This window comes from Calliphora vicina, chromosome 3 (genome assembly GCF_958450345.1).
Source record: "Calliphora vicina chromosome 3, idCalVici1.1, whole genome shotgun sequence".
Classification (NCBI taxonomy): domain Eukaryota; kingdom Metazoa; phylum Arthropoda; class Insecta; order Diptera; family Calliphoridae; genus Calliphora; species Calliphora vicina.
The window spans coordinates 20,419,582-20,434,516 of NC_088782.1; the positions used below are offsets into that span (position 1 = coordinate 20,419,582).

Sequence of the window (14,935 nt, forward strand, 5' to 3'; positions counted from 1 at the left end):
TTTTTTGAAGTCGTTTTATTAAAAGGCAAACTGTATTAATACAAAATATAAAAATTTCCTTATTGTTTTATCATGAGAACCAATTTATAATTAAAGAAACATGGGTTTATTATTACATTCAACTATTTAGCTAGTACAAATTATGCCAAAACTTATCAAACTAAATATATACTTTGAGAATTGCATGTTTTTTTTATTTATCTTGAAATGCGATCATCTCATTAATATAACTTAAGCTAATATTAAGTTAAAAATGTCTTAAAAGTTAAACGAGAAACTAACTTCTATACGGATCACTTTCACTCTCCAGCGAAGCATGTATATCAGCCAGCTCATCCTGGCGCAACGCTTCGGACGGCGATGGCACCCTACGACCATTCAATGGTAAAATGTCAATATTTTGTACATGTGCCCTTACACTTTGACCCGGCGGCAGACCCACATACCATTTGCCCACGTTCTTAATGATTGTTGAATCACGATGACGTTCTACCCAATCACGATCGCGATCAATTTCAAGTATTTTATGGTTGGCTGTTACAAGCGGTGGCAGAGCACTGGCAAAATCATCATCACTGACATCGTAATTGTTGCTGTTGGAGGCAGGTCGATCATAGTGATAGCCACCAGTATCCGAACTAACCGGACTAGTGGGTCTATTACGACCGGCTGTGGATGATGGCCCGCGATTGGGTTTACGTTTGTTGTTAGTTGCTGGATTTCTACTCTTGGCATCGTTTCTGGTTGAGCCTCTTTCCAACATAAAGTCACGATCTTTGGAGGACATTGAACTGCCTCTATTTGTTGTGCCTCCATTAGCCTTGTTAGCACCACCGCGACGTCCATTTTTTGGTATACCCATACGATTTTCTTTACCTTTAGTTTTCGTTACTGAACCAGAGTTTCTGGCCGTATTTTCACTATCAACTTCACCCTCAGCATCATCGTTATTCTCAGTTTCTATTTGATTATCATTTTCCTCGAGAGTGTCTACTCTCCCCGCAGAAGTTTGAACATAATCTCTATTGCCACTAGCTGCACCTCCTACACGTCCCTTGTTGCCTCCTCTTCTTCCTCCAGCACCAGCTACTCCTCCTCCTCCTCCACTACCACTTCCCCCACCACTGCCGCCTAATTCAGCACCTGGACCTGCACCCGTACCAAAGTCATTAGCCAGTTTAAACGAGGCATCATTTAAGCGAAAATCCAAAACCTGATTATTAACATGCGTTCCTGGACCAACTCTATTTTTGACCACCCTATAACCTATACCAGCTCCAGCTATATACTCCACTGTACGTTGTACTCCCTTATCATCCAAAAAGGAATAAGTACCACGAACTAAGCCATCAGGCGAGCGACTCTCGGCTCTTCTATGATCCGGTCCGGCAGCCAAAAGTTTGTAAGTACCATCCGGACCCCTCTGCACTGTCATTTTACCACGTGTCTCTGGAGGAGCCTTATATAAAGGCCCGGTATAGCCTACATCTATGGGATTATCAGGCACCGAATTAGTAACCTCAAAACCAGTACCAGCTCCAGCAGCATAGCGTACACTATGACGTACGCCCTCATCATCTAGAAATGAATAGAGACCTAGAAACAAGAAGTTCATAGTTTAAAAATATGTTATTTTTTTTAATCATGACAACAAAATACCTCTTACTCTCCCTGTGGCATCATTCTCTTCAGACCGTGATTGATCCGCTGTTCTATAGTTAAAACTATATGAAGGATCATCATAGGGATCGGCCAATGGATCATCTGGACTGCCTATGGGTCTGGGCGGATACTGATCTAAATTCGTTTTGCGATGTATTTTTGGTCCCGTTACGCGAAAACTAAAATTAAAAACAGTTAAAGTTATGATTTGAGTTAAATGTGTCTTAATTAATATTAATTTATTTTGACATTAAATAAAGTTTAAAATAATGCAAAACGTAAATTTTTGCTACGAAATCTTAAATATTGTTCATGTAGAAGGCAAACAAAAAAAATATGATTAATTTCTTTAATAAGTTGTTGAATTGATTAAGTTCTTTTTTAATTATAATAGATGCAAAATTAGTTGTATTAAAATGATCACAATGAGGAGTATAGATACAATTTAGACGTTAAACGACAAAAAAGTAAATAAAGAGTAAATAATGGAGATTAATAACAAAGTTTTTAACACTTTACAAAAATAAATATTATGGAAAGAAGTACTAAAATACTAAAGAAATTACTATTTTAAAAGAGTAGTAAAATACTACTATTCCAAACTTTAAAATTTTTATGTTTTTTTTAGATGGAAAACAAACATATTACCACAAAACTTAATACATGTAATATTTTTAAAAAGTACTAAAATAGTAATTTTATAAATGTCTTCTTATTATAACCCCTAAAAGACAATATATAAATATTTATGCAAAAAATCTATAAAAACAATAATACAAATTTTGAAATTAACTAAAAATCTATATTTTTAAAATAGTACTAAAATACTACTTATTTTAATTATTAATATTTTTGAAAACAAAACGAACTGTTAATATTTAAATAGTAGAAAACAAAAAATTAATTTCTTTTTAAAGTTTTAAAATACTACTATTTGAAATTTTATTATTTCTAAACAGAAAAAAAGTTATTTGATTTGAATAATTCAATATATTGAAAAATAAATATTTTTGAGTTAGCCAAATATTATGTACTTTAACTTGGATATTTCAAAATTTTTTTAAAAAAGTACTAAAATACTACTTTTTTATTTTTGTGTTTATAAAACCAAAAATAATAATTTTTAAAATACTCATACAGAAATTATAAAAAAACAAGTAAGAGTGCTATATTCGGCTGTGCCGAATCTTATATACCCTTTACCAAATTATACTTTAAAATTTTAAATATTTTTAGGAAAACGAAATTTAATTTTTTTTCCATTTGTTTTTTTCATTGTTTGGAAATTTTTTTTTTTTTTAAATTTAAATTTTTTTTTGTTTTTTCAATTTTTTTTTTTGAATTTGACCCATTGTAGGTCCAACTTACTATGGTCTTATATACGTCCTTGCAAATGTCTTTGAAATATCTATCATTAGATATCCATATTGTCTATATTAATGTCTTAGTAATCCAGATATAGGTCAAAAATAGGTCAAAAATCGAGGTTGTCTTGGTTTTTCCTCATATCTCAGCCATTTGTGGACCGATTTAGCTGATTTTAAATAGCATTCTCGAAAGCATGTCTGACAGAATTATTGAAGATTTGGATCCCGAAGATATCTGGGGTCTTCAGAAAATTGATTTCAACAGACAGACAGACGGGCATGGCTTAATCGACTCCGCTATCTATAAGGATCCAGAATATATATACTTTATAGGGTCGGAAATGAAAAATGTAGAAATTACAAACGGAATGACAAACTTATATATACCCTTCTCAAGAAGGTGATAATAAATAAAACTAATTTTTTTTGAAAATGATTTTAATAAATAACTAGAATTGAAATTTCTAGTTATTTATATTTATAAACAACCAAATTAAAAAAAAGAAAACAGTTTTTTTATGTCATTTGAATAAAATATTTTTTTTTTACTTTTTAACAAAAAAACATGAATTGTGAAATTTACTTAAAAATCAATATTTTTGAAAAAGTACTAAAATACATGTTTTTTAAATTGGCTATTTGTTTGCCTTTAAAATCCAATCATTGTTATTTTGAAAATAAATTATAAAAAAGAAATAAAAACGATATTAAAATACTACTTTTTAAATTTTACTTATTTTTTTTCCATTTATAAACAAAACATATATTTTTGTGTAAAAAAAATTAATGATATTTTGAAATTATTGAAATTTAAAGATAAATATTTTTGAAACAGTTAAAATACTACGTTTTTAAAATTAGTTATTTTTACAAAAAGTAATTATTTTTGTAAAAATATTATAAAAAATAAGTAAAAGGTATATATTTAAAATAGTACTAAAATACTACTTTTTTAAATTTGATTATTTTTACATATTTGTAGAAAATAGTTTTTTATGTCATCTGAATAAAATAAAACAATAGTTTTCCCTTTAATAACAAAACCTAAATGTTTGTGTTCTGAAATTTACTTAAAAATCAATGTTTTTGAAAAACTACTAAATTAAGTTTTTCAAATTGGCTATTTGTTTGCATTTTAAAACTAAACATTGTTATTTTTGAAAAGAAATTATTAAGAATAAATAAAAATTATATTTTTAAAAAAGTATTAAAATACTACTTTTTAAATTTTACTTATTTTTTCCATTTAAAAACAAAACATAAATTTTTGTGTAAAAAATTAATGATATTGTTACGTTTTAACCTTTTCAAAAGGTTGGTTTATTTCCGTTAAATAAACCGGATACTTTTGATTGCAAATAAAAGCCGTTTAGTAGTTTGAAAATTGTAACAACTCTTTATTTATTTAAAATGTACAACAACCACATAATTACACGTTTATAAATTCTCAGAAATACAGACACTTTATAATGTACACGAATTTACTTGAAAAACACAACACACTTTATGGCACTCAGTTGATGTTTATTCGAAAAGCGTCTCAGATAAACTTACTCACGACTGCAACCTCTGCCACTATTTATAACACTGCCATCTGCACTCTAGATTGTTCTTTAACTGTCAAAATTCGAATATTCTAGATCTTACTAATACATACGCCATCTGTGGTGTACTTTCTACAATGTTCTTTAACTGAATATTCGAATTCGAATACAGCGTTGCCAACTTACGATCAAATCAACTGAAAGCTTATATTTAATAATGCCCACAGATATGTTACAGTTTGCTATTACAGCACTGTTATTTGAAAGCATTATGCTACTTTTAAATCAGCCCTTAAAATCGTTATATTTGAATTCAAGTACAATTTCGTAACAATATTTTGAAATTAGTTTAAAAATAAATATTTTTGAAAAAGTATTTAAATACTACGTTTTTAAAATTGGTTATTTTTACAAAAAGCTATTATTTTTGTAAAGAAATTATAAAGAAATGGATTTTTTTTTTTTTTAAATAGTACTAAAATACTACTTTTTTAAATTTGGTTATTTTTAACAGAAAATAGTTATTGTTATGTCATCTGAATAAAATAAAAAAATTTCCCCTTTTAACATAATGCTTCTGTAGTGAAATTTACTTAAAAATCAATTGGGGGATTCAAACGGTGTGCTATTAGGTCGTATTGTCATAATGTCGTGAAATATTTTTTTAGTTAAAACAAATTCTTGTTGTGCTGCAAACAAACAAAGTGTTATTTTATGACAAACCAATAAACATAGTTCTAAAAGTCTTATTAGTTTATAACTTTTTGTTTGAAACCCAACAAAAATTTATTAAACTAAAAAAATATTTTATGACAATACGACCTAATAGGAGACCGTTTGAATCCCCCAAATGTTTTTAAAAAAGTACTAATATACATAAGTTTTTAAATTTGCCTTTAAAAACTAAACATTGTTATTTTTAAGAAGAAATTATTAAAAATAATTAAAAACCACATTTTTAAAAAAGTATTCAAATTTATTTAAACTTTACTTATTAATAATATTTTTGAAAAAGTATTAAAATACTACTTTTTAAAACTGGTTATTTTTACAAAAAGTAATTATTTTCGTAAAGAATTTATAAAAAATGATTAAAAAATTTATTTTTAAAATAGTACTAAAATACTAATTTTTTAAATTTGATTATTTTCACATTTTAATCAGAGAATTGTTATTTATTTTATTTAAACAATCGCACTGATATGTCAACTTTAGTAAATACATTTTGCTTAAAGTCCACGTGAAATCTTAAGAATTTACATTTCATACACCATTTTTACCTTTACAATTTTGCAGTCGTCGGTCGCTTTCATTGTGCTTAACATAGTCATTTAGTAACAATTAAAACCAAACTATATAAAGGTAATTTGATAACGTTGTTAAGGAGAAGAATCACATTAACCACAAAAAAACTTGTTTCAAATATTTTTTTTAATGTTTAACTATATTTTATTACTAAATATATATTTTTAATTTCAGTTTTAATAGTTTGACATGATAGATAACATTGGTTCAGAGGTTAAACGAAATTTGAGTGAGAAAAACTTTGCATACGAATACACTGTTTCCCGGCTTAAGAAATGTTTATTACTAAACTTCTAAATGCAAGCATTAAGGAAAAATACCTAAAAATTCCCCAAAAAACAAAAAATGAAATATCGCCAAAACTAGAATTTATAATTGCTAAAATTGATTGAGCAAATATTCCAGTTAATAGAATCACCAGCTAATTGTGCTTCCGACATGCCAGTTTGTTTGTACATTTTAGAATTTAAAAAATATCGTTAATTGTTTGATAAATGCTCAATGCATTTATGTATATCTTTTCGTTAAAATTATTTGTGAGTTTTAAATTAATATTAAAATTTTGCCGCATGTGTGTTGGTTGATTTAATTAATTTTTCAGTGATTTCAAGCGCGTTAAGTATAGATTTTTATTTATTGCTGTGTTTATGTTATAAAACTACCAGAAATATTAATTTTGCGAAAGACAGTTTTGGTTGCTACGAGTATAAAGAGAATGTTAGACTCATAAACTAGATTGGAAGAAAACTGGATTTTTTTGCAAAATAAAAAAACGTGCAATTTTATTTATTTAGTCTATAAATATCCATTCATGGGAGCTAACGCTTAGAGAATCTAATGTATTTTAATTTGATGGCATACAGATTTATTATGATGGTTTTACCCCTTTTAAAAAAGAAAACATACTATTTGTTTCCCCTTTGTTTGTCATGTTTAATAGTTTTGAAATTTCAAAAGGTACCATTAGAAACTTGGCGAAAGCTAAAGTACAAACCTAAGTTTAGGTTGTAAAACAGTACCAAACTAATTGCCTATTTCTCATGCTCTAAATAGCAAATAGTAGCAATCATGTGCATCATAAATTAACCATATTATGGTTACCACAATCATGTAAATGGTTACTGTGACTATAATATTGTTAAAAATCTTGTAACACTATTTAAATGGTTACAGTAACCATGCCCAATTATATTTTTGCTCTGCGTGTACTTTTTCAAAGTTGGCTTTATTAAGTCTTTAACAACAAAAACATAATTAATTGTTAAAAAAATTATAAAAATATGGGGCATTTCATGTCAAGTGAACCAACTTTTGAAATCGATGTCTTTCGATCGGGATGAAATTTGCACCAAGGTTAGTTCTCATAATTTTTCAACAAGATCGGTCGAGAAATTTCTGAGTTAGTGGGGGTCAAAATTTGACATTTTGGCAAGCAGGTGTTTTTTCTTATCCATGTATCTTATTACCTATTGTTCTTAGCAAAATGTGTCCCAAATAGTTTAGATAGCTCTTTCTTCAATCTTTCGAATAAAAATATTTAAAAAAAAATAAAAAATTTTTTTTATTTTTTTTTCTGAAATCAAAAACTTTTTTGACTTTTTTTTTTAAAAATGAGCCCTTTTTTCTTAAAATAAAGCTTAGATATTTTTCTTGAAGACCTATATGGTCGCTTAGTGGGATGCGAGTGGGATATCTATCAAAATAAATATTTTGTAACTCAAAACATACAATTTTTAAAATTTTTTTGCAAAATCAAAAACTTTGTTGACTTTTTTTTCAAAATGGACCATTTTTAATTTTTTTTAGCCCAAAAAATTCTTGGATCTATTCATTTAAGACCTATTTGGTCGCTTAGGGGTATGCGATTGGGATATCTATCAAAATAAATATTTTGTAACTCAAGACATACAATTTTTGACTTTTTTTTTTGCAAAATCGAACTTTTTTTCAAATATGGGCACTTTTCAAAATTTTAGGTCCATTCCTTTAAGATAATTTTGGTACCTTAGTGAAATGCGAGTGGGATATCTATCAAAATAAATATTTTGTAACTCAAGAAATAAAATTTTTAAAATTTTTTTCCAAAATCGAATTTTTTTTTGCTCAAAATAAAGCTTAGTTCTTTTCCTTTAAGACCTATTTGTTCAAATAGTGGAATGCGAGTGGGATATATATCAAAATAAATATATAAAAAACAAAATTTGTTCATATTTGTCCCCATTAAAGACAATTGGTCGATTCACAAGGTCTGTTATCGTAACCAGCTGAGACCTGCGCCGAATGCCTAAGAGTCAGTTAAGCCGAGCCGCCGAGTCATGATATATTAGGACATTATGACTGATAAGAGACCTTGTGAATTGACCAATTATTTTTGTTAAAATAACTACAAAAAAATAATAGAAAAACAAAGAAATTGTGAAATTTAACTAAAATCAATATTTTAAGGTATTTAGTACTAAAAAAGTACCAAACTATACCAAAATTATACAATTTCAAAATCTTATAATTTTTTGAATTGAAAGAAAATAAATTTTTAGCTAAAAAAAATATAAATTTAGTAAATTATAAAAAAAATATTAGTAGTAAAAAACTACCTTTTCAATTCTTCATTAAATCTACAAAAACCAAAAAATATGTAACTAAGGTAAACAAAATTAATTTTTTTTTAAATTGTTTTTCAAAATTTTTTTTGGAAATTAATTTTTAATTTTTTTTCCAAATTTTTTTTTTGGAAAAAAAATGTATGACAAAAAAAATTTTTTGATGACAAAAAAAATTCGGGTTAAAAAATATTTTTCCCGATTTTGACCCATTGTAGGTCCAACTTACTATAGCCTTATCTACATCGTTGCAATGGACTTTAAAATATCTATCATTAGATATCCATATTGTCTATATTAATGACTTAGTAATCCAGATATAGATCAAAAATAGGTCAAAAATCGAGGTTATCCCGGTTTTTTGCTCATATCTCCGTCATTTATGGACCGATTGCTGATTTTAAATAGCAAACTTCTCGAAAGCATGTCTGACAGAATTATTGAAGATTTGGATCCCGAAGATATCTGGGGTCTTCAGAAAATTGATTTCAACAGACGGACAGACAGCCAGACAGACGGACATGGCTTAATCGACTCCGCTATCTATAAGGATCCAGAATATATATACTTTATAGGGTCGGAAATGAAAAATGTAGAAATTACAAACGGAATGACAAACTTATATATACCCTTCTCACGAAGGTGAAGGGTATAAAAATATTTTTGAAAAAAGTACTAAAATATTTTAGCAAAAGTAACTATAAAAAGTACAATATTTTAAATCCTGAAATTTACGTAAAAACCATTTGTTCAAAAAGTATAAAATTTTGATAATTTTGTCGAATTGAATAAACAAATGGAATCGGTTCTTATTGTTATTTTTATTATTTATTTAATGTTGTCTATTTTTCCAAAATTTTTAACTTTTTGGCTATTTGTTTAAAAATCTATCACAGTACGATTCTTAAATTAAGACCGAATTATGTATTTGCAGTTTTATTTAATATTTTTAAGGAACTTTAAAGAATTCATAAAAACTTAAATCACCACAGCAACATTTTTTGATAAAACTGCATTTAATCGAATTCTTTTGAAAACTAAAACAACAAACGCTTTTGTTTTCAATAAAGGTTGAAAACAAATGAAAAATACACTTAATTATTTTTTGTTTTAACAATAACTACTAAAACAAAAATGATTTTGATTTAAAGTTGCAAAAATGTTAAACAGCGTATACAAATTCAAATTAAAGTTTTATTAATTTTATTTTTATTTGTTTTTGTGTTTAAAATTTGAAATGTTTTTAAAACTATACAATGTTTTAGCTAATAAAATTCGTCAATGGACCAATTCTTTTCAAAAGCCTTTGCTTTTATACTCGTGCACTAAGTTTTTGACATTTGCTGTTTCAATTGTTATGATAATTTTAATTTAAAATAGCTGTATACTTACAGTGAATCCAAAAAGTTTAGGCACACTATAATTTTCAAGAATGATCTGCCAATAACTTTTTTTCTTCTTCATTTTAAGAAATAATTTTGATGTCGAATAATATCTGGATTATTTTACTGACCATTCAGTACAACAACACTTTAAAATTTTATTATTTCTAAGATACAATGCATTAAAAACTAAAAGAACAACGTTAACCCACATACAAAAAGTTTAAGCACATACGTTTTATTTTACTAATTTAACGCTAATTTTTCCACCTTGTTTTGGATTTCTAAAAATGTGAATTGCATATTAGCCAAGTTTCAAATGTCAACATTTATTTATCGATATTAAATTCTGCCGAAAACAGCAAAATGAGCAACCGTTCTGAAATTTCCTTAGACGTGCGTAAAATTATTATTCATCTTCACGCGGAAGGAAAATCCTATCGCCAAATTGGTGCCATTGCACAGAGGCCTTATACCAGCGTAAGAAATATTATAAAGCACTATCAAAAAACTAAACATTTAGAGCGCGAAAGCAGATGTGGTCGCCCAAAAAAATTTACATCACGTCAGGAACGGCTTATTGTGGCAGAAGTGGCTAAAAACCCAAAGATTTCGGCTGTGAAATTGTGCGAACAGATGAAACAAAGTTTTAAGGAAAACTTCAGTCCACAAACAGTTCGAAATACGTTGTACAAAGCTGGTTATCACGGTAGAGTTCCTCGTCGTAAGCCATTTCTTTCTGACAAAAACAAAAAAAAGAGGCTAGAATTCGCAAAACTCCGTATCCAAAAGTCGGAAGAATTCTGGAATAGTGTGATATTTAGCGATGAATCAAAGTTTAATATATTTGGATCGGATGGCGCACAAAAAATTTGGCGAAAAGCAAATAAAGAGCTTCAGGAGAATAATGTTGTAAAAACAGTAAAACATGGGGGCGGAAATGTTATGGTGTGGGGGTGTATGGCGGCATCTGTGGTGGGGAGTCTCGTTTTTATAGACGAAAAAATGGACAAGCATTCATATTTAAATATTTTGAAACAAAACTTAGCTCCAAGTGTTGCAAAACTAGGGCTAGAAGGAAAGTTCTTGTTCCAACAAGATAATGACCCTAAACATTCTTCATATCTTGTGCAGGAATGGCTTATCTACCATTGCAAACAACTAAAAACCCCACCCCAATCGCCAGACACTAATCCTATAGAGCACGTTTGGTACTTATTGGAGAAAAAAATACGCAAACATCATATCACATCCAAAGAATCTCTTAAAACTGCTCTTCGTATAGAATGGGAAAACATTACACCGGGTGAGACATCTAGCCTAGTAAGAAGTATGCCTCGCCGCTTAGAAGCAATAATCCAGGCCAATGGAGGCCCAACCAAATATTAAATGTACAAAAATCCAAACTTATCTCCTTTGTGCCTAAACTTTTTTTACATGGATTTATGATATTTTTTAGTTTTTTTTTAGCGTATTTTGTTACAAATAATAAAATATAAAATATGTTTGTGTTGAATGATCAATAAAGCGACCAACTCATGAAACTTCATCATAATTATTTTATTAAATTGAAAAGAAACAGAGTTATTCACAGATTTATCTTGAACATCATGGTGTGCCAAAACTTTTTGGATTCACTGTATATACTTACTAATATATAAAAATATATGTTATACTCGTTTGACATAAATTCATATTCAACATAGATCAATAAATCAATTAATTGATCGACTAATTGATTTAGTCTCTCTCGTTTATAAAATTAACGGAAGTTGAAAATATTTAATTTGCTAATTGGGAAGTTTAATTTTGTTTGATTTTATATATTTCATATATTGTAAAATGAATCTTTGAAATTCTTGTATCAATCTGCAGTACAAGATTTATTTATTTTTAATTGTTTGTTTTTGTTTTCTTTTAAGAAAAGTCAATATTCAAATGATTAATACAAATTTAGGTAAAAATAATGATAATGGTTATAAAGATAAAAACATAAATTTCAATTAAAAATGTCTTGTAATTGGTGCAAAATAGTCAACGTATGACAGGGCATATTAGAGTTGGGTAGTTCATGAATGAACTAGTTCAATTGAACGATTAACTTGATTGAGCTAAATGAACTAGTTGAAATCTTTTCGCTCAGTTAGTTAAATTTTTGAACTATGAACTTAATTGAGCAATCATTGAATTGAACTACAAAGTCTAGTGCATATACAATAAGTCAGTTGACTCACTTGCTTCCTAAATGAATATTAATATTATTCAACCCAATCAGTCCAATAGTTCGTTCGTAGTATTTAACTAATTTAAATTTTCAAATTGATTAATTGTTGGTCTAAAATAAGGGATAGTAAAATTCTAATAGATGTATTGAGTAAAATTGTATGTCTCTAAAGTGAAATAAAATTAACTGCCGTAAATGAAAATTAACTCTGGAATAGATTGCTTATGGTGGTTAAAATATAAGGTATTCAATCGATTAACCGTTAATCGGTTAACCGATTAATTTTGGTCGGTTAACTGTTCGAATAATTTAAAATTGCCGATTTTCAAATAACAAATAAACCGAATAATTTGAGTCAATTAACCGAAATTTCCGAAATTTTTTGCATCTTAACATATTTTTGTGTGTATTTTTCCGATTTAATTCAAACACAAATGTCGAAATAAAATTATATATTTTTTCGAACATCCAAGTGTGTATAACAACTGACATATTTAATTTACATGTATTTGTCGGAAGATGACATGATAATAAATGAAACTGAAGACTGAAACCTGTCTTTTATTAGAATTTAACGAAACTACAATATTACAAGTATTCAAAATCTAAAAAAATCCAAAAAGGATTCCAATGGTATAATAGAAAATTTTATATGCCTAGAAAAAAATCGTTGATAGAAAAACATTAAAATTATATTGTTTTTCTCTTTTTGTTCTTTTTATTAATAATAAATAATTAAAAAAAGTACACAAAATTCGTGGTTTTATTTTCAATTTAAAATTAAAATAGAAATTATTCGGTTAATCGAATAATTTAAAATTAACTGATAAAATCTAAACCCCGATTAATTATTTTCTCGATTAACCGATTAAACCAGAAACCCGATTAAGTGAAAACCCTAGTAAAATAATAACTTCCTAAACTCAAATATAAAAACAAATCTTAACTGACTACACTCTGGATTACTTAGGGATAATAAAGTAACAATAAATTGTTTTCTTCAATTAATAGCGGCCTTATTGTTGAAGCTGTACATCTGTCGGATTGGATATAGCGTTCAGCAATTCGAGCAAATGATAAAATTTATTTATTTAAATGTACTGTTCTGCTCATTTTTCTTCAAAAAATCATTATCAGCGATGAGGTCCATTTCTGGATGACTGGGTACGTCAATAAACAAAATTGTAGAATTTGGGACTATACTAGGGTATTCAATTAATCGGGTTTCAGATTTAATCGGTTAATCGAGCAAATAATTAATCGAGGTTTAGATTTAATCGGTTAATAATCGTTTAATTTTAAATTATTCGATTAACCGAATAATTTCCATTTTAATTTTAAATTGAAAAGAAAAAAAAGAATTTTGTGTACTTATATAAGCATTTTGTTAATAAAAAGAACAAAAACATAAAAAAACAAACAAAACATATAATTTCAACAAAACAATAAATAAACATATGAATTTTTTTAGGGAGATCTTCTGAAACAGTCTTTAAAAAAAAGGAATATAATTTAAATGCTTTCTTTTTAAACGATTTTTTTTTAGTTTTAATAAATCTTGACTTGAAAAAATTCTCTCACTAATTATAGATGTTGGAGAAATCGAAAGTAAGGCATGATAAAAAATATCCAATTTCTCAGTTCTTTTTTTAGTTTTTTCTAAGCATATAAAATATAGGAGTCCCTTTTGGATTTTTTTAGATTTTGAATACTTTAATAGTTTCGTTAAGTTGTGATAAAAGACTCGTTTCAGTATGTCTTCATTTTCGTCTATTACCATATCGACCTCCAACTCATTAGAACAAAGTTCATCATAGAACATTGTAGAAAAAAGTCATTTCCAAATTCCTTAGTGTCAGTTATCGTATTATACTTCAAAAAACTATTGTTAGAAGGGAATGTTTACGAGTTATGAAATAAAATTTGTGTGTTTAAAACTATATTTCTATATAAACTGCAAAAAAAAGAAATTTCGTTTAATCGGTTAATCGACACAAATTAATCGGTTTATTTGTTATTTGAAAATCGTCAATTTTAAATTATACGAACAGTTAACCAACCAAATTTAATCCGTTAACCGATTAACAGTTAATCGATTGAATACCCTAGACGATACCATTCCACATGAGATCCAAGTGGATTTGGGCTGCTTATGCAAAGAGTCATGCAAAGTTGGACATTTTTATCGAACATTTTAATGTCGATGATATCCCACACACTCTTTGTTTTAACCATTTCGTAAGCTCCATCGGGCTTTATAAACCATTATCTTTAAATTTTTTATAAAAAGTTACAATAGGTACAAAATATTATGTATCCCAGAAGTCAAGAGATTAAAGTTTACGAGATTAACTCATTAGTGTTGGCTCAATTTTAAAAACACTTAAAAAGCTCTATATGGTTGACATGTTCGAATTCTAAAAAAAGCGAAATACACGAACGATCTGTTTGAACGAAAAATTTGTACGCTACACTATTAACACTGTCCAATAGCATTTATGGAACAGAATTATAATTTTTGTAGAATAAACTTATAGTCCAGCTGGTCTGAGTTTTTTTACTAAATGAAAAAAATATTAATGTCTGAGAGAATTCTTATTGTCAGACTTATAATGTGAAATTTTATGGGGATTATTTCTGTGGAAGATCTTAATCCTCTAGATCCTCTCTTTAGAGGTCAATTTGACTCTTCTTCGATAAATTAAAAATAAGTCACCTCACGCAGAGAAAAAATATAATTGGGCATGGTTACTGTAACCATTTATATAGTGTTACTAGTTTTTTAACTATATTATAGTCACAGTAACCATTTACATGATTGTGGTAACCATAATATGGTTAATTTACGATT

At 27.7% G+C, this 14,935-nt stretch overlaps 1 protein-coding gene across 1 annotated transcript in view; it reads right to left on the reverse strand.

Moving 5' to 3' along the window:
- Positions 1 to 277: 277 nt before the first annotated feature.
- The window catches only part of Cpr73D (Cuticular protein 73D), a 40,666-nt gene continuing 26,008 nt past the window's right edge, over positions 278 to 14,935 (reverse strand). Inside the window, exons 3-4 of the mRNA XM_065504279.1 lie at positions 1,660 to 1,841; positions 278 to 1,596 (exon numbers count right to left, since the gene is read on the reverse strand). Of these exons, the coding sequence (XP_065360351.1) occupies positions 278 to 1,596; positions 1,660 to 1,841 (1,501 nt within the window). The remainder of the gene's footprint in view (positions 1,597 to 1,659; positions 1,842 to 14,935) is intronic.